Source organism: Scleropages formosus, chromosome 19, assembly GCF_900964775.1.
Source record: "Scleropages formosus chromosome 19, fSclFor1.1, whole genome shotgun sequence".
NCBI lineage: Eukaryota > Metazoa > Chordata > Actinopteri > Osteoglossiformes > Osteoglossidae > Scleropages > Scleropages formosus.
This window is the reverse complement of record NC_041824.1, coordinates 21668090-21681948: the sequence shown is the minus strand read 5'-3', so window position 1 is coordinate 21681948 and position 13859 is coordinate 21668090. Positions and strand designations below refer to the sequence as shown.

General features: G+C 44.6%; 1 protein-coding gene across 1 annotated transcript in view; it reads left to right on the top strand.

Moving 5' to 3' along the window:
- The window catches only part of LOC108939069 (ATP-dependent 6-phosphofructokinase, muscle type-like), a 48396-nt gene extending 35045 nt beyond the window's left edge, over positions 1-13351 (top strand). The window contains exons 2-23 of the mRNA XM_018760193.1: positions 145-256; positions 2732-2805; positions 3359-3436; positions 5465-5654; positions 6433-6598; positions 6819-6863; positions 7073-7181; positions 7292-7384; positions 7541-7633; positions 8142-8267; positions 9039-9103; positions 9325-9388; positions 10088-10234; positions 10705-10775; positions 10919-11006; positions 11098-11250; positions 11349-11513; positions 11748-11809; positions 12017-12128; positions 12410-12509; positions 12669-12774; positions 12926-13351. Coding sequence (XP_018615709.1) covers positions 160-256; positions 2732-2805; positions 3359-3436; positions 5465-5654; positions 6433-6598; positions 6819-6863; positions 7073-7181; positions 7292-7384; positions 7541-7633; positions 8142-8267; positions 9039-9103; positions 9325-9388; positions 10088-10234; positions 10705-10775; positions 10919-11006; positions 11098-11250; positions 11349-11513; positions 11748-11809; positions 12017-12128; positions 12410-12509; positions 12669-12774; positions 12926-13073 — 2352 coding nt within the window. The 5' untranslated portion in view covers positions 145-159 and the 3' untranslated portion in view covers positions 13074-13351. The remainder of the gene's footprint in view (positions 1-144; positions 257-2731; positions 2806-3358; positions 3437-5464; positions 5655-6432; positions 6599-6818; positions 6864-7072; positions 7182-7291; positions 7385-7540; positions 7634-8141; positions 8268-9038; positions 9104-9324; positions 9389-10087; positions 10235-10704; positions 10776-10918; positions 11007-11097; positions 11251-11348; positions 11514-11747; positions 11810-12016; positions 12129-12409; positions 12510-12668; positions 12775-12925) is intronic.
- Positions 13352-13859: the final 508 nt, after the last annotated feature.

Here is a 13859-nt window from a genome sequence, read left to right as displayed (position 1 = left end):
CTTCAAACAGACGCGTGTAGGTCTCTCGTCCGAGAGACACCGGAGACCGAGAGGCGAAATTGCGGCATTAAGGCAAACCCATCACAGCATCCCGATTTGTCACTTTGCTCCCTGGCTTTTCTCTTCCCTTCCTGTTTCTCACAGATCCCATCTGTCAACATGCAGCAGCCTCAGCCAGATCCTACCCCAGTGGAGCCCACCAAAATGGGCGTGGGACGGGCTATTGCCGTGTTGACATCTGGGGGGGATGCCCAAGGTAAGTGAGGCCCTTCCTGACCACCCATGGCTAAGAGTACTGGCAGCACTGGCACCCCTCCTCAGGTGTGTGGACAAACTGGTGACGAGGAGTGAGAGACTGAAGATCTACTGACCATCCAAAGGCAACAAAGAGTCGCTCCAGCTGGGAGGGAGGCAATGAGTGATCGCGGAATCCAAAAGCGGTGCTTTCTCGTACATAATCGGACGGGGGCCGGTCGGGAGGTTGTCGGGAGGCTGATCGATGTTTTTGTGTTTAATGTTGCATGTGACTGGCCAGCAGAAAAGGGTTGTGGGGAAAACTGAAAGGGCAGCCGCTCAGTGATCTGTCTGGACACCGGCAGCCAAAGCCCTTGACATTCTTTGGTCCTCAGTGAAAGCGTTCACATCCCCAACCTGCTGCCATGCGTCCCACCTTAGAAATGTGCTCTAGCACTTGCATCACGCATTGCCTTCTGGGATTGAGGCTTTTTGAGCACAGTAACTGTTGTATTGTTTGTCAAGCTTGGCGTTGATGAAATAAGGAATAAATTGTGTGAATTAGATGAAGGCAGCATACTTTACCTGCCACGTTATATTTTTCATCTGCCTTTAGAGTGTAAAGTGCACTCGATCCGCACTTCAGACCCACATACTGTGACGTTTATACATGTCAATGAGTTTTTCGTTTGAAACTCCCGAAGTTAATCAAGCGGCTTTGATCACAGTGTTTTACTCCTGGTTCGCAGTCCCCGCGGATATTCGGCGACTGAAGTCACAATTATTTCAGAATTATTAATCACGAAACCATGTAGATTTGAATGATCAAAGTTCAACTTGAAATGTCAGTGAAGGCACACAGCCAGTACATGAGATCTGCACAATGGTTTTGTTCTTTACATTGAATTTTCATTGAGTTTCTTCCTGTTATTGTAGTTTAAAGCAGTTCTTGCTGTGAGAAAAGATTCTTTTAAATATAGTCTCTAAAAGTAATGAAAACCCAAAACAGCAGAAGTGGCTGAGTTTAAATTTAATATTTAGAAGATTCTTTTCACCAAACCAACTTACAATGTTAATCTACTTACAATTATTCACCGATTTATAGGGCTGGGTAATTTTACTGGAGCAATTTAGGGTAAGTACCTTGCTTAAGGGTGCTACAGCTTGAGGTGGGATTCGTACCTGTGACTTTTAAGTCCGAAGGCAGCAGCTCTTTCCACAGTGTGTTATACCAACTGAGCTGGAAGGCAGTGCGCTCCGTTTAACTGTTTATTCTACTGACTCATAATGAAATTATCCATTGGACAAAACAATTTTTACGACCCCATTAAACAAATATTAATTAGATCTCATTTGTTAGAATGTAATTAGGAATGTAACTGTTTGCCAACAAATATCAGGATCTCATTGTACACAAGACTCTAACTTGTTTCTCCAGCAAGAGCATCATTGACATGAAATTATTGCCCACCCTGGGCTCTTATGTTTGTTTCCATGGTGTATCACACTAGAGTAAATCCTCGGCTCTCTGAAGCGTGGTTATTTTTCGGCAACAATTGGGTAACAGTAAGGGCACTTCTACTACTTTTGTTGTCCTCTACTTTCCGGGTAACCTTTTGTCTCCGGTGTGGACCAGAAGTGTACGTGGGGCTAATTTTGGAGCAGGTGACCTTTCGCTGGTGTGATGTGGCAGGGCAGCGAGGGCTGTGTTGTGTCACAGCTGCTGTCTCTTGAAACCGGAGATGCCTCGGGCACATTTACAGTAGCGCAATCCCAAAACCGTGGCCTTTTCTATCCACACATACGCTGCCAGGGTCCCAGCGATTTGTTCTCTCGTTTCTTCTTTCCTATTTGTGTTGTCGTTCCTCCACAATGTCATACCTGCCCATCCTTTAACTTCCGTGTGCTTCCAAGTGGAAGCTGGACGTGAGCACTTAACGCAAAACAGGGATGGAAGGGGCTCAGTTGCCCACTTTTACCATACCATACCAAGTACCATAATTGCGAGATGAATATTTAAAATCGTTCAATCTGTTGTTTTGAGCAGAGGAACTGTAAAGGCTCATGACCAAGTGAAACGCTGCCTGGGAGATAGGAGGGTTGCTAAAACCTACCTGACTCACAAGTTCCCACCTAGACCACTTTTTCCTCAATTTCTTTTTCCCGTTACTCTGACCAGTCTTTAATTTGGCTGATTTTGTCAAGTATCATCAGATTCAACGCCATCACTTTACTACTTCTGGAAACTGGTACATGTTTCTCGGGCTCACGCATTCATTAAGGCTCCAGAGAGATCATGTAATTCACAGTATTTAATTCTCAATTGATTGTATTAACCACCAGGTTTGTTCCTCTGAAGCCTGAGAACCTCATTGCCCATCATTCCAGAAACATGAGCAGAGCTTGCAGTTTGTGGCTCTGGCCGTTTGCTGTGTGCCTACTTGTACAATGATTTACTCCCTGTGCCAGATCATTTACCCTGTGCGTGTTTTTGCAGGTATGAATGCTGCCGTGAGGGCCACAGTCAGAGTGGGCCTTTATACTGGCGCGAAGGTCTTTTTTGTTCATGAGGTCAGAGCTCAGAGTGACGCTGTCATATTCTGATCCTGTTTATGTTGTACTAGACATTTACATTTATTCATTTCGCTGACACTTTTCTCCAAAGTAACTTACAGTGTTAGGCTACTTACAATTTTTTACCCATTTATACAACTGGGTAATTTGACTGGAGTGGTTTTTAAGGTAGGTACCTTGCTCAAGGGTACTACAGCTGGAGGTGGGAACAAACCTGCGACCTTTGGGTTCAAATTCAGCAGCTCTAACCACAACACTATAAGACATGGTGGGACATTCATTGCCGAGCCCTTTGAAAGTAGAAGTTTTTTTAAAAAAAAGCTGACAGTATTGAAAATCAATGTAGTTACAGAAAGGATCCCAGTTTATTCTGCGTTATGATTTGGGCACTATATCAGTACCACAATACCTCATTACCTTGGGTGAAAGTGTCAGCTAAAAAAAAAGGGAAAATAAGCGCTCAAGTTCAGTGATATCCTGATAAGATGCTGTAATTTTACTTCCCTCAGTGTTTTGTTGCTTTCAGCATGCGTTCTGTTCACTCCTGCAGGGCTACCAGGGGCTGGTTGATGGAGGTGACAATATCCGCCCTGCCACCTGGGAAAGTGTGTCCATGATGCTCCAGCTGGTGAGTCATGCCCCCCCACATCTCCCACCTTCCCTTCTCTCCATCTCCAGCTGTCATCACCAGGTCTGGGGGGCTGTTTGTGTTTATTCCTCACATTTCAGTTCACGGTTCGGTCTTTTGCCAGAGTGAGGTTCCCATTAACACGCTGATGGGGGTGACTGAATTCTGATTTCCAGTACCTGACGGGGGGGTGGATCCTATAGAGGACTTCCTGCTCATTTTGATGTGAACACCCTTTCGTGATGATAAAGGCTAGGAGGAATGCTGTTTTACCACACATGTAAACTGTCACAGGATAGACGGTCATGCATTGGGGCAACGGACAGTGGTTGGTGTGGTTAGTAGCGGTTAGAACTGCCGTCGGGTCCGAAGGTCGCCGGTTTGAATCTTACCTTCTGCCCATAGTACCGTCGAGCAGGGTACTTACCCTAAATGGCTCCAGTAAAATTGCCCAGCTGTATAAATGAGTCAGTAATTATAGGTACCTTAACATTGCAAGTGGTTTTAGAGAAAAGCCGAAAATCTAAATATAACGTAAATAAAAACTAAAAAAAACATGTATACCATGTCCTAACAGCAGCTGGTGGGCATGGGTTAAGAGGTGGCAGGAATCGCAGACATATTTTCCTATTTTTAGATAAATGCTCAAGGGTTGATGTTCACATTGACCTGCGAGGGGAGAATTTTAAGAGGTTGGTCTTGAAGCCATCTCCTCGGCACTGGGGAGCAGTGTCAGAAGACTGACATTTATCTTCAGAGCCTTTCCCTCCAGAGAACCACCTGATCAGGAGCTGAACAGACACTGGACCTCTTTTAAGCCTTCTTGGCAAAGACTGGTATTCGGACTGTCCTCTGCTTTGTTTTCCATCTCTTCCCGGAGTGATCAGAGCTGCACGGAAGCTGTAGGCCGTCACACAACTGTAGCACAGCTTTGGTTCAATAATGTGTATTTGAGTTCAGAAAAAGGTGACCTTACCAGCCTGCTTTCCTTCGACTGATTTGGGGAAATGCTTCTGCTTTTCCACACATCCAGAATGATTTAAAATTAGTATAAAACAAATCTGTGAATTATTCTGCAAGGTATATGAGGCAGGTAGTGAGTCACCTTGACCATGAAAAATGCACATTGGCGTAACTGTTTGTGTAGCACATATGATAGCCTGATGAGACTCAGCCAATATAAATTGCTGTTTTTTTTTACACACACACACACACACACACACACACACCTAGAAGGCCTATTCATATGCCATGATTTTGTCAGCTCAGGAAAAGGACAGTGTCATGAGTGTCATTTCCTTTCTAAATGTTGAGTTATTGGGTGGTCCCAATAACTCAGCCACCTTGGTTTGGAAGCTTTTATAGAGTGATGGAGAGCCAGGTAGCCACCTTGCTGGGTGAAGTTTCGGAGACCGTCTGTAGGGGTGATGTCTCCCTCACAAATTTTCAGGACCACATGCAGGAATTGTACTTTCTCTGAGATGTACGTCGCTTTAGAGAAAAGTGTCTGCTAAATGAATAAATGTAAATGTAAATGCACACTAGGGAATTCAACCTCATCATCATGTTTAGGCAGCGGCTCCCGTAGTGTTTAGGGCTAACGCTTTTCACTGGAAGAACCCAGGTTCAAATGCCAGTTCCTGCTGTTGTACCCTTGAGAAAGGCACTTACTTTAAATTGCTCCAGTAAAAATGACCCAGCTGAATACAAGGAGAAATGAGTGTCAGTGTCTTTGTACCCCACACGTTCTGCGTCTGCGCAGTCGTGTGGGAGTCTAGCCCACGCCCTTGTGACTGTACACCAGTAGTAGACCTGGTTTCAATTTTCAAAACGTTGAATAAAGCTTGTGGATCAGAGACGGTGATGAAGAGGTGGGGAAGAAAACACCTATAGCTGCTGCCTTGAAGACAGTGAAAAAAATTTGCAGCGAACATTTTTAAGACATTTTTGGAGCACTGTAAGAACTGTGTGTGTGTGTGTCTTCAGAAGAAGTTACATTCCGTGTTTTTCCTGCTTTGTTTATCCCAGGGTGGTACTGTTATTGGCAGCGCACGTTGCCAGGAATTCCGCACAAAAGAGGGCCGTGCCAAGGCAGCGTGCAACCTGGTAAAGCTGGGCATCACCAACCTGTGTGTCATTGGCGGTGACGGTAGCCTGACGGGGGCCAATCAGTTCCGCAATGAGTGGAGTGAGCTGCTGGCTGAACTCGTCCACGCTGGTGAGTACTGTACACTGCCTGTTGAGCTGGTCACAGCTCGTGTTCTTCTGCGAACCGCTTCTCGACTTGGATGCTGGTGTTCTACTTCAGTGTGTTGCCAGTTAACCAGGTCAGTGCTGGCTTCCTCCAGCAAACTACCTCCTCAATACCCTTTATCCTCACACCATCAGTAATCTGGCCTTGTTCTTTTGTATTGGCTATTTACCATCAATGCTTTGGTCTAGATATCGAGGTATTTTGGTCTTGGCTCTGATGTGGTATAATGAGCTCCATCAGTCCCTCGGAACTGCTGAATCCCTTCCAACTGTCTCAAATCGCGTCTCTTTCAGACCCACTTCTTTCCCGATCTCCAAACAGCTTCATGAATGTGCCTTGCACTACCTGTCATGACCGCCCTTGTATTTCCCATCACACTCCGTTCTCTAGGCAGCTGCTTTTGTAACGCACGGTGTCAAAAAATTGTGGCATCAGACGAAATAACTGAGAGTCGCGTGTCTGTATCTGAAACTCTCTGCTTGTCATGACATGTGATTTTACTCACTGATTTTAGCGTCAGCCACACAAACAAGCGCAGATCTGTGCACTCGAACATCCTGTGGCTCATTAGGAGAGAAGAGCACCGTTTATCTGCTACATTGGCTTGTTCGATTTTGTCAGCACAAGCGTCCCTGATGATTTATCATCCTCAGATTTATATATATCCTAGAATTATTTGACGGTTCTTATCTCCTATCCAGTACAATACATGTGAACTTGGATTTACTTCCTTCAATTCTAGGTAAGATCACATCTGATGAGGCCAAGAAATCCTCCCACCTCAACATCGTGGGCATGGTGGGGTCCATTGACAATGACTTCTGTGGAACGGACATGACCATCGGCACTGATTCCGCCCTACATCGCATCATGGAGGTAGTGGATGCCATCACCACAACTGCACAGAGGTAACAGCCCTTTGCTGGACTAACGCCCGTAAGATATAACGGCTATTGTTTTTGATTTACCACTTTTAAGGGATATGCTGCACTGACATTTTACTGTGCCTTACCTTTCACTGCAGTTTAGGGAGATTTTATCAAGCGAGGCTTTTCATGCATTTCTTTATTGTATAAAATGTCCCGATGTTGTATTTTGAAGCCCCTTTCCTCATCTGTGTGCCAACAGTCATCAGAGGACCTTTATTCTGGAGGTCATGGGTCGACACTGCGGGTGAGTTGAAAGCAGTGGAGTGCCGTGTAACTCGGCTCATGTAGCACTGTAGGCTCTGCGATAGCAGCACAGGTACACGGCCCAGTAAGCCATGCTGATGGTAGGTGACAGCATGCGTGGGAGCGAGGGGCCGAGCGAGGCTTCTCACTGACAGCACTGCGCTGCTCTGCTGAGAATTAGGTGACAGCGCCTTTGCATACCTGTCGCAGGTACCTGGCTCTAGTGACCGCTTTGGCCTGCGGTGCTGACTGGGTGTTCATCCCAGAGATGCCCCCAGAGGAGAAATGGGAGGACCACTTGTGCAGGAGGCTGGCTGAGGTACCACAGCAGATCCCATGTTGCCTCGATGCTGACATGTCAGCGTATTGACCTTGTCAGCCTCCCGTAGGAGAACTTCTGACTGGACGAGTCTTTTTGTTCTCTCTCAGACCAGGAGGAGTTCCCGACTCAATGTGATCATAGTGGCTGAGGGTGCCATGGACAAGAACGGGAAACCCATCACCTCGAACCAGATCAAACACGTGAGCACCATCCTCCGTTTTTTGCTATAGTGACCCATAAACCAGGTTTCAATGTGTTTACCTTCTATTAAAGTCTATAATCAGAAGTTCAAATTCATACCAGAGTAACCTCTGGATGCAGAACACTGAAGTGTCTCTGTCCCCCTCTCCCTGTAGCTTGTATCGGAGAGGCTGGGCTACGACACTCGCGCCACAGTCCTTGGCCACGTGCAGAGAGGAGGCACCCCGTCAGCTTTCGACCGAATCCTTGTACATCTTTCTCTCAATCTCCTAATTTCTCCTCACTTCAAAATTCACATCAGCTGAAAATGTTTTATTTCCACCAACTATTAATTCATTTTTAAAGGCACTTGTGTGTACAGGTCTAATATAAAACTTGCCAACAGCAACTTTTTTTAATTTAGGGAAGATTGCAATGTCATAGATAGGTTCAGCTGCTGCCTTTGAACCCCAAGGTCACAGGTTCAAATCCCACCTCTAGCTGTAGTACCCTTGAGCAAGGTTCTTACCCAAAAATTGCTCTTGGAAAAAATTACCCAGCTGTATAAATGGTGAATAATTTTAAGTAGGTTGACATTGTAAGTCGCTTTGGAGAAAAGTGTCAGATAAATGAATAAATGTAAATGTACCAGATAAGGTAAAAGAGCAACAGCACTGTAATGACTTATAAGTGTCCTTCATGAGATCAAGAAATATGCCATGTTTTGCTGCCCTCACGTCCCACTTTGATTTTCATGCTCTTCGCCTTGTCTCCCAGGGCAGCAGAATGGGGGTGGAGGCAGTGATGGCTCTTCTGGAAGCTACACCTGACACCCCGGCGTGTGTGGTGAGCCTCTCTGGGAACACGGCCGTTCGACTGCCCCTTATGGAATGCGTGCAAGTGGTGGGTTCTTTATGTCTTTTTTATTTTTTTTTGACCACACCTTCCGGATTAAACAATATGACAAAATTTTATGTTGATTGTGTTTTTTTTTTTTGTTTTACATTGTTTTGTTAGATTAAGCATAATTGGCATTAGTTTGTACTATATGTCAGTTTTTAGAAAAATATTCCGTATTCTTTAGATTAGCAGATTTTGGCACTGGGTTCCAAGCGCCAAATAATCCAGTACCTTTTGAGGATCTCATGCTTGCTAGAATGTCTTGGTACTTTCTAAAATGGTGTTGTGTCTTCTAGAATTTTCCAGTGGCTGTAAAGTAGCAAACTAAAACTGGGAAGAACGAGTGGTATTTTTTGTAATTAGAAAACTAATTATAACACAAAAATGTACATAACTAAGAACTTTTAAAAAATTTTGGTTGTTATTAGATACTTTTCCTTCTTTGCGGGTCTTTTGTCAGACCTGCATTGTTGTACGTTGGACTATTAGTTGTCATACAGTTATTTTCTGTCTTATTGGCTGTTCCATATTTCCACTCTGTTCTGCCAGATGTAGGGAAAAAATGTCAGTTGCAGATCCTAAAAGAGATGCTGTAAATGTATAGTTTATGGTACATTATTTTAAAATTACTTTGCTAAAAAAATCAATCATATTTGACAAAATTATTGTTAAAATGTCTTTTTAAGCCAGCAATGGTTCTTATTCTACTGTGAAAGGTAGTAATAAAGTAATAATTTCTGCAACATTTTGCTTGTTTCCCCTTCTGTCTCCTAGACGAAAGATGTGAGCAAAGCGATGGCCGAAGGCCGATATGAAGATGCGGTCAAACTCAGGGGAAAGTGTGTTTCTTGCTCCTTCCTACTCAGTTTTCTATGAATTTTGTCTTTTGCCCAGAGAACATTAAGTCTCTTGTTTAACTGATGACACTTATTATTCCTATTTATGGGGTCTGTCTGTGTTTGTGTGTGGTATAGGATTTGAAAGAACTGTGAAAAGCAGTAAATTTCTTATGAGGAAAAAATTTATTCTCACACTGACACCATGACGTTTTGCTCAACAGGAGCTTCGAAAACAACTGGAACACCTACAAATTGCTGGCTCATATGCACCCCCCAGATGTCAAAGTGAGCAACTGCACCGCTCCTATCGGCTGTTGTCCACCCTCAGCGTGCTGCGATATTCCTCTTGATCCTTTATGTGGCCCTTCAATCCGAGCTCTTCGTTAATGTGCCATCATAGCTGTTTATTGAACGCGCCGCACAATTCAGGCCAATAACGCTTCTTCAGTCTTCGATAAGTCCTGAAAATAGATGATAGAATAGTGGTACTAAATACCATATCTTTATCGATCAGTCACTAAACTGTTGAAAAGCTAATGATAACTAAGTAAACTATTAATATTGGTTTCACTGATGTAATCACTGTTGCTGTTTCAGAAACGTCTTTGCTCGTTTCTCCACTATTTTAGATGTTTAAAATGAAACTCAGAACTAGCATTTGTCAGGATGAGTTTTAACACCCCTGCCCTACTCCAGTAAATTATTAAAAATATGAACTGAATATCCCAGTGCTGAAATGAAATGCTACTTTTTGTTTGAATTAGGACAGTGACAAAACAGTCTTGAGGTTGACTTTTCGGGAGTAGCGATAACACAGATTATTTATGGAGCCCTTCGAGACATTTGGGTTGGATTATTTATGGAGCCCTTCGAGACATTTGGGTTGGTATTTGAACAACGTGCGAAACAAATAGAAAACGTGAAGAATGTGATGAAATGTACATTGACATTGTTTGTCCGTGTTCTCTTGGCTGCCATTCTAAGAGCAACGTCAGCGTGGCCATCCTGAACGTGGGAGCCCCCTGTGCAGGAATGAACGCCGCTGTGCGCTCGGCCGTCAGGATCGGAATCACCCAGGGTCACCACATGCTGGCCGTCCATGATGGGTTCGAGGGGCTTGCCCAGGGGCTGGTAAAGACATTCCTCTCAGCAGCTCACTTTGTTCACCAAATATGTGCAACCCAACAGGCAATAAGGCCTCCCTTTAGTAATCTTACCTTTCCGTCAGTGTGGCTGAAGTTCAGAATAAAAATGCAAACATAGCCATCTTGAACAGTGTATGTACAGTAGGTTTCTTTTAAATGACTTATGCTGCTGTGATGATTGTGTAGTTACAGCTGTGAAGGCAGCTGGTTGCACAGTGGTTAGAGTTCCTGCCTTTGGACCCAAGGGTTGCAGGTTTGAATCCCCCTTCTAGCTGTAGTATCCTTAACCAAGGTACTTGCCTTGAATTGCTCCAGTAAAAAAAAAACCCAGCTGTATAAACAGGTAAATAACTTTAAGTAGCTTAACATTGTAAGTCATTCTGGAGAACAGTGTCATATCAATGCAACTGAAAAATTTTCCCGCCTGCTCCTTCCATCAAATCTCCTTCTCACCAGGTGAAGCCGATCACGTGGACTGAGGTTGGGGGTTGGACAGGAAAGGGTGGCTCTATGTTGGGCACCAAGAGGTATGGCGCACTCTGACGTCCAAGGTGGACAGTGAGGTCTACGCCAATTTTTTACGTCACTGGGTCACAGACTGCCTGTGAAAAACGCATTCTTGTCTTTTATTGCTGACCTCATAAAGTGTGCTCTCTCTCTTTACCTGAAGAACACTGCCTGCAAAAGTTATGGAAGAAATCAGCTTGAACATCGCCAAATTCAACATCCATGGTCTCATCATTATCGGAGGGTTTGAGGTGAGCATCAGCACATCAAAGTGGACTTTGGCGAGAGAAAATGAATCCTCTGTCTCTCTGTGATAACTCTGTCTTGGTCTTTCTCCCGCAGGCTTTTGTTGGCGGGCTGGAGTTGTTAGCAGGCAGACAGAAATACGAGGAGCTGTGTATCCCAATAGTCATGATCCCCGCTACTGTGTCTAACAATGTACCTGGGTCAGACTTCAGCATTGGAGCTGATACAGCCCTCAACACCATCACATCGGTCAGGACCACAGGCTCGCAAGCATGTATGGGCATTAACAATGAGTACCCACTGAAGTACCCTTTCCCTTTACCTGCCTTCTCTCTTCTCTCTCTCAGACCTGTGACCGGATCAAGCAGTCGGCCGCTGGCACCAAGCGTCGCGTGTTCATCATTGAGACAATGGGTGGGTACTGTGGCTATCTGGCCACTGTGGCAGGCCTGGCTTCTGGAGCTGACGCCGCCTACATCTTTGAGGAACATTTCAACATCCATGATCTCAAGGTATGTCATGGTTGGTCAGACCGTGCTTTACGAGCCCAGGCAGCAGTGCCTTCGTATTACATACATACAATCTTGTCATTGTTTATCTCAAACAAAAATTGTTGACAAAATTTTTATCACAAGTTGGTACTTTGAAGGCATTGCGTGCTCTAGAACTGCACCAAAGTTTTTTTTTTTTTTGGTTTGTTTTTTTGTTTTTCCCTCTATTGCCACCTGGTTGCATGTATTTCACAGGTAAATGTGGAACATCTGGTGGAGAAGATGAAAACAACGGTGAAAAGAGGTTTGATTCTCAGGTGAGACCATTTCCTACAGTCAGCTTTGTGAGACAGGGGTCAGGGTCCTCTCGCTCCATACTGCTCAAAATCAGACAATCTCTTTCTTAGTTTTATTTGGCTCTAATTTAGAACAATGCCAAAAAATTTTAATACGTTTGTTCTTCAATCACAATTGCTCGTTTAAATCCTGTCATTCTTTAATGACGTCTGGTTCTTCTTTTCAAGAAATGAAAAATGCAATCCAAACTATACGACTGACTTCATCTTCAGCCTATATTCTGAAGAGGGGAAGGGTGTCTTTGACTGCCGCAAGAACGTGCTAGGCCACATGCAGCAGGTGGGTGTGCAGTGCTAATAACTGGGAAAAGCTACTGTGAAAAACAGCCTGAAAGCTCCTGTCTCTGAACAGTTGACCCAGCTGGTCCTACGGGCTCATATGTTTGTACCCATACTACCAATATTGCACCAAGGTAAATGGGTGAAAGTAAGAAACACAGAGGACAGGTTGGCTGTTCTGTACAAGATATGTTCACTGGCAGTGCATGAGGTGAACTGTCCTTCTGTCCCTGTCCTGCAATGATGGCAATAAGACAACTGACTGAGATGCACCCCCAACAGGGTGGCACCCCCACACCTTTTGACAGGAACTTTGGCACCAAGATGGGAGCTAAGGCTGTGCTTTGGCTGACTGACAAGCTGAAGGAGTGCTACCGACATGGTGAGTGCCACCCGAGAACATACTGCTGGCAGTATAACAGGGACTGAACTGATCAAGTATACGCTCAAGTGTACACTGACGTGCGCGAATTGAGGAAATCATGTGCCGTTTGCCGAGGCTGCGGGCGGCCCGTTCAAACCGCTCGTGCATGTGTGGCAGGTCGCATCTTTGCCAACACCCCAGGCTCTGCCTGTGTGCTCGGCATGAGGAAGAGGACTCTGATGTTCCAACCCCTCGATGAGCTGAGGGACCAGACGGACTTTGAGTGAGTCTCCACCAGCTCTGCCCTGCATAACAGTCAAACACTGAGACTTCCACATTTTCACACTCCATATGAGTCTGACTTTTATACGCCACAAATAAGCTGGATGAAGCATGTTACCTAACCCTTCTGCTTTTTTCCACCCCTACTTAAGGCATCGCATCCCAAAAACAGAGTGGTGGTTGAAGCTTCGGCCCATTATGAAGATCCTGGCCAAGTATAAGATCAACCTGGACACCTCGGAGCACGCCCACATGGAGCACGTAATCCAAAAGAGGAGCCCAGTCCTGATGCCTGTTTAAGATATGGGAGGCATTTTCATGTAGCCCTGGGGTAACTTTCTCTCCCTTTCCCTTGCTCAAGGCTGGAATCTCCTGGTTTTTCCTGTGCTTCATCACTCTGTTTCCGAATTCCTTACCTCCCCATCATAGTCACTGCCACAAATTGTTTTACCCTACCGATCCTCCTCTTTCCACTGTTTCCGCAATGTCATTCATTAACACACAGTATCTTCCTGAAACCAGTCCTCTTCCTCTGTCTTTCTTGCCCCTCTGTCCCAAGAGAATGGGGGGTAAAGTGTGTGGTATGGCATCTCAAATCATATATTTTCCAGTAAAGGAAGTAGATTGATTGATCGTGTGTTGTTTTTTTGTGTATGAACAGATACACAGTAGATGCTGGTTATTATACTGCAGTTTCACGTGCATTTGCACAGCCTTGTCAAACTGAGAAGATACTGATTTATAATATATAATTGATGTCTTCACCTTTCCTGGGTTCTGCTTAATTAATTGCTCATACTTCATGAAAATGAATGGAGTGCATGGAATACTCTAGACTGACATTTTGTGAAGGGCTGCCCTAGAGCTGGTTCATCTGTTCCCATCCATTTTTATTCAAAGATGTCTAATGGTTGTCAAACAGACACATCACACACCGCTAGTCACTCTTCAACATCTCAGTGACTTGAAAAATGTGGCTAACAGGTGTGTTGGGGGCAAAAAGGGTGTGTATAGGTACGTGATGGGTTCTTTAGAAGAGTAAATTATGTGCAATTTAATTTTTAAATGAGAAGTAGCAAAACAATA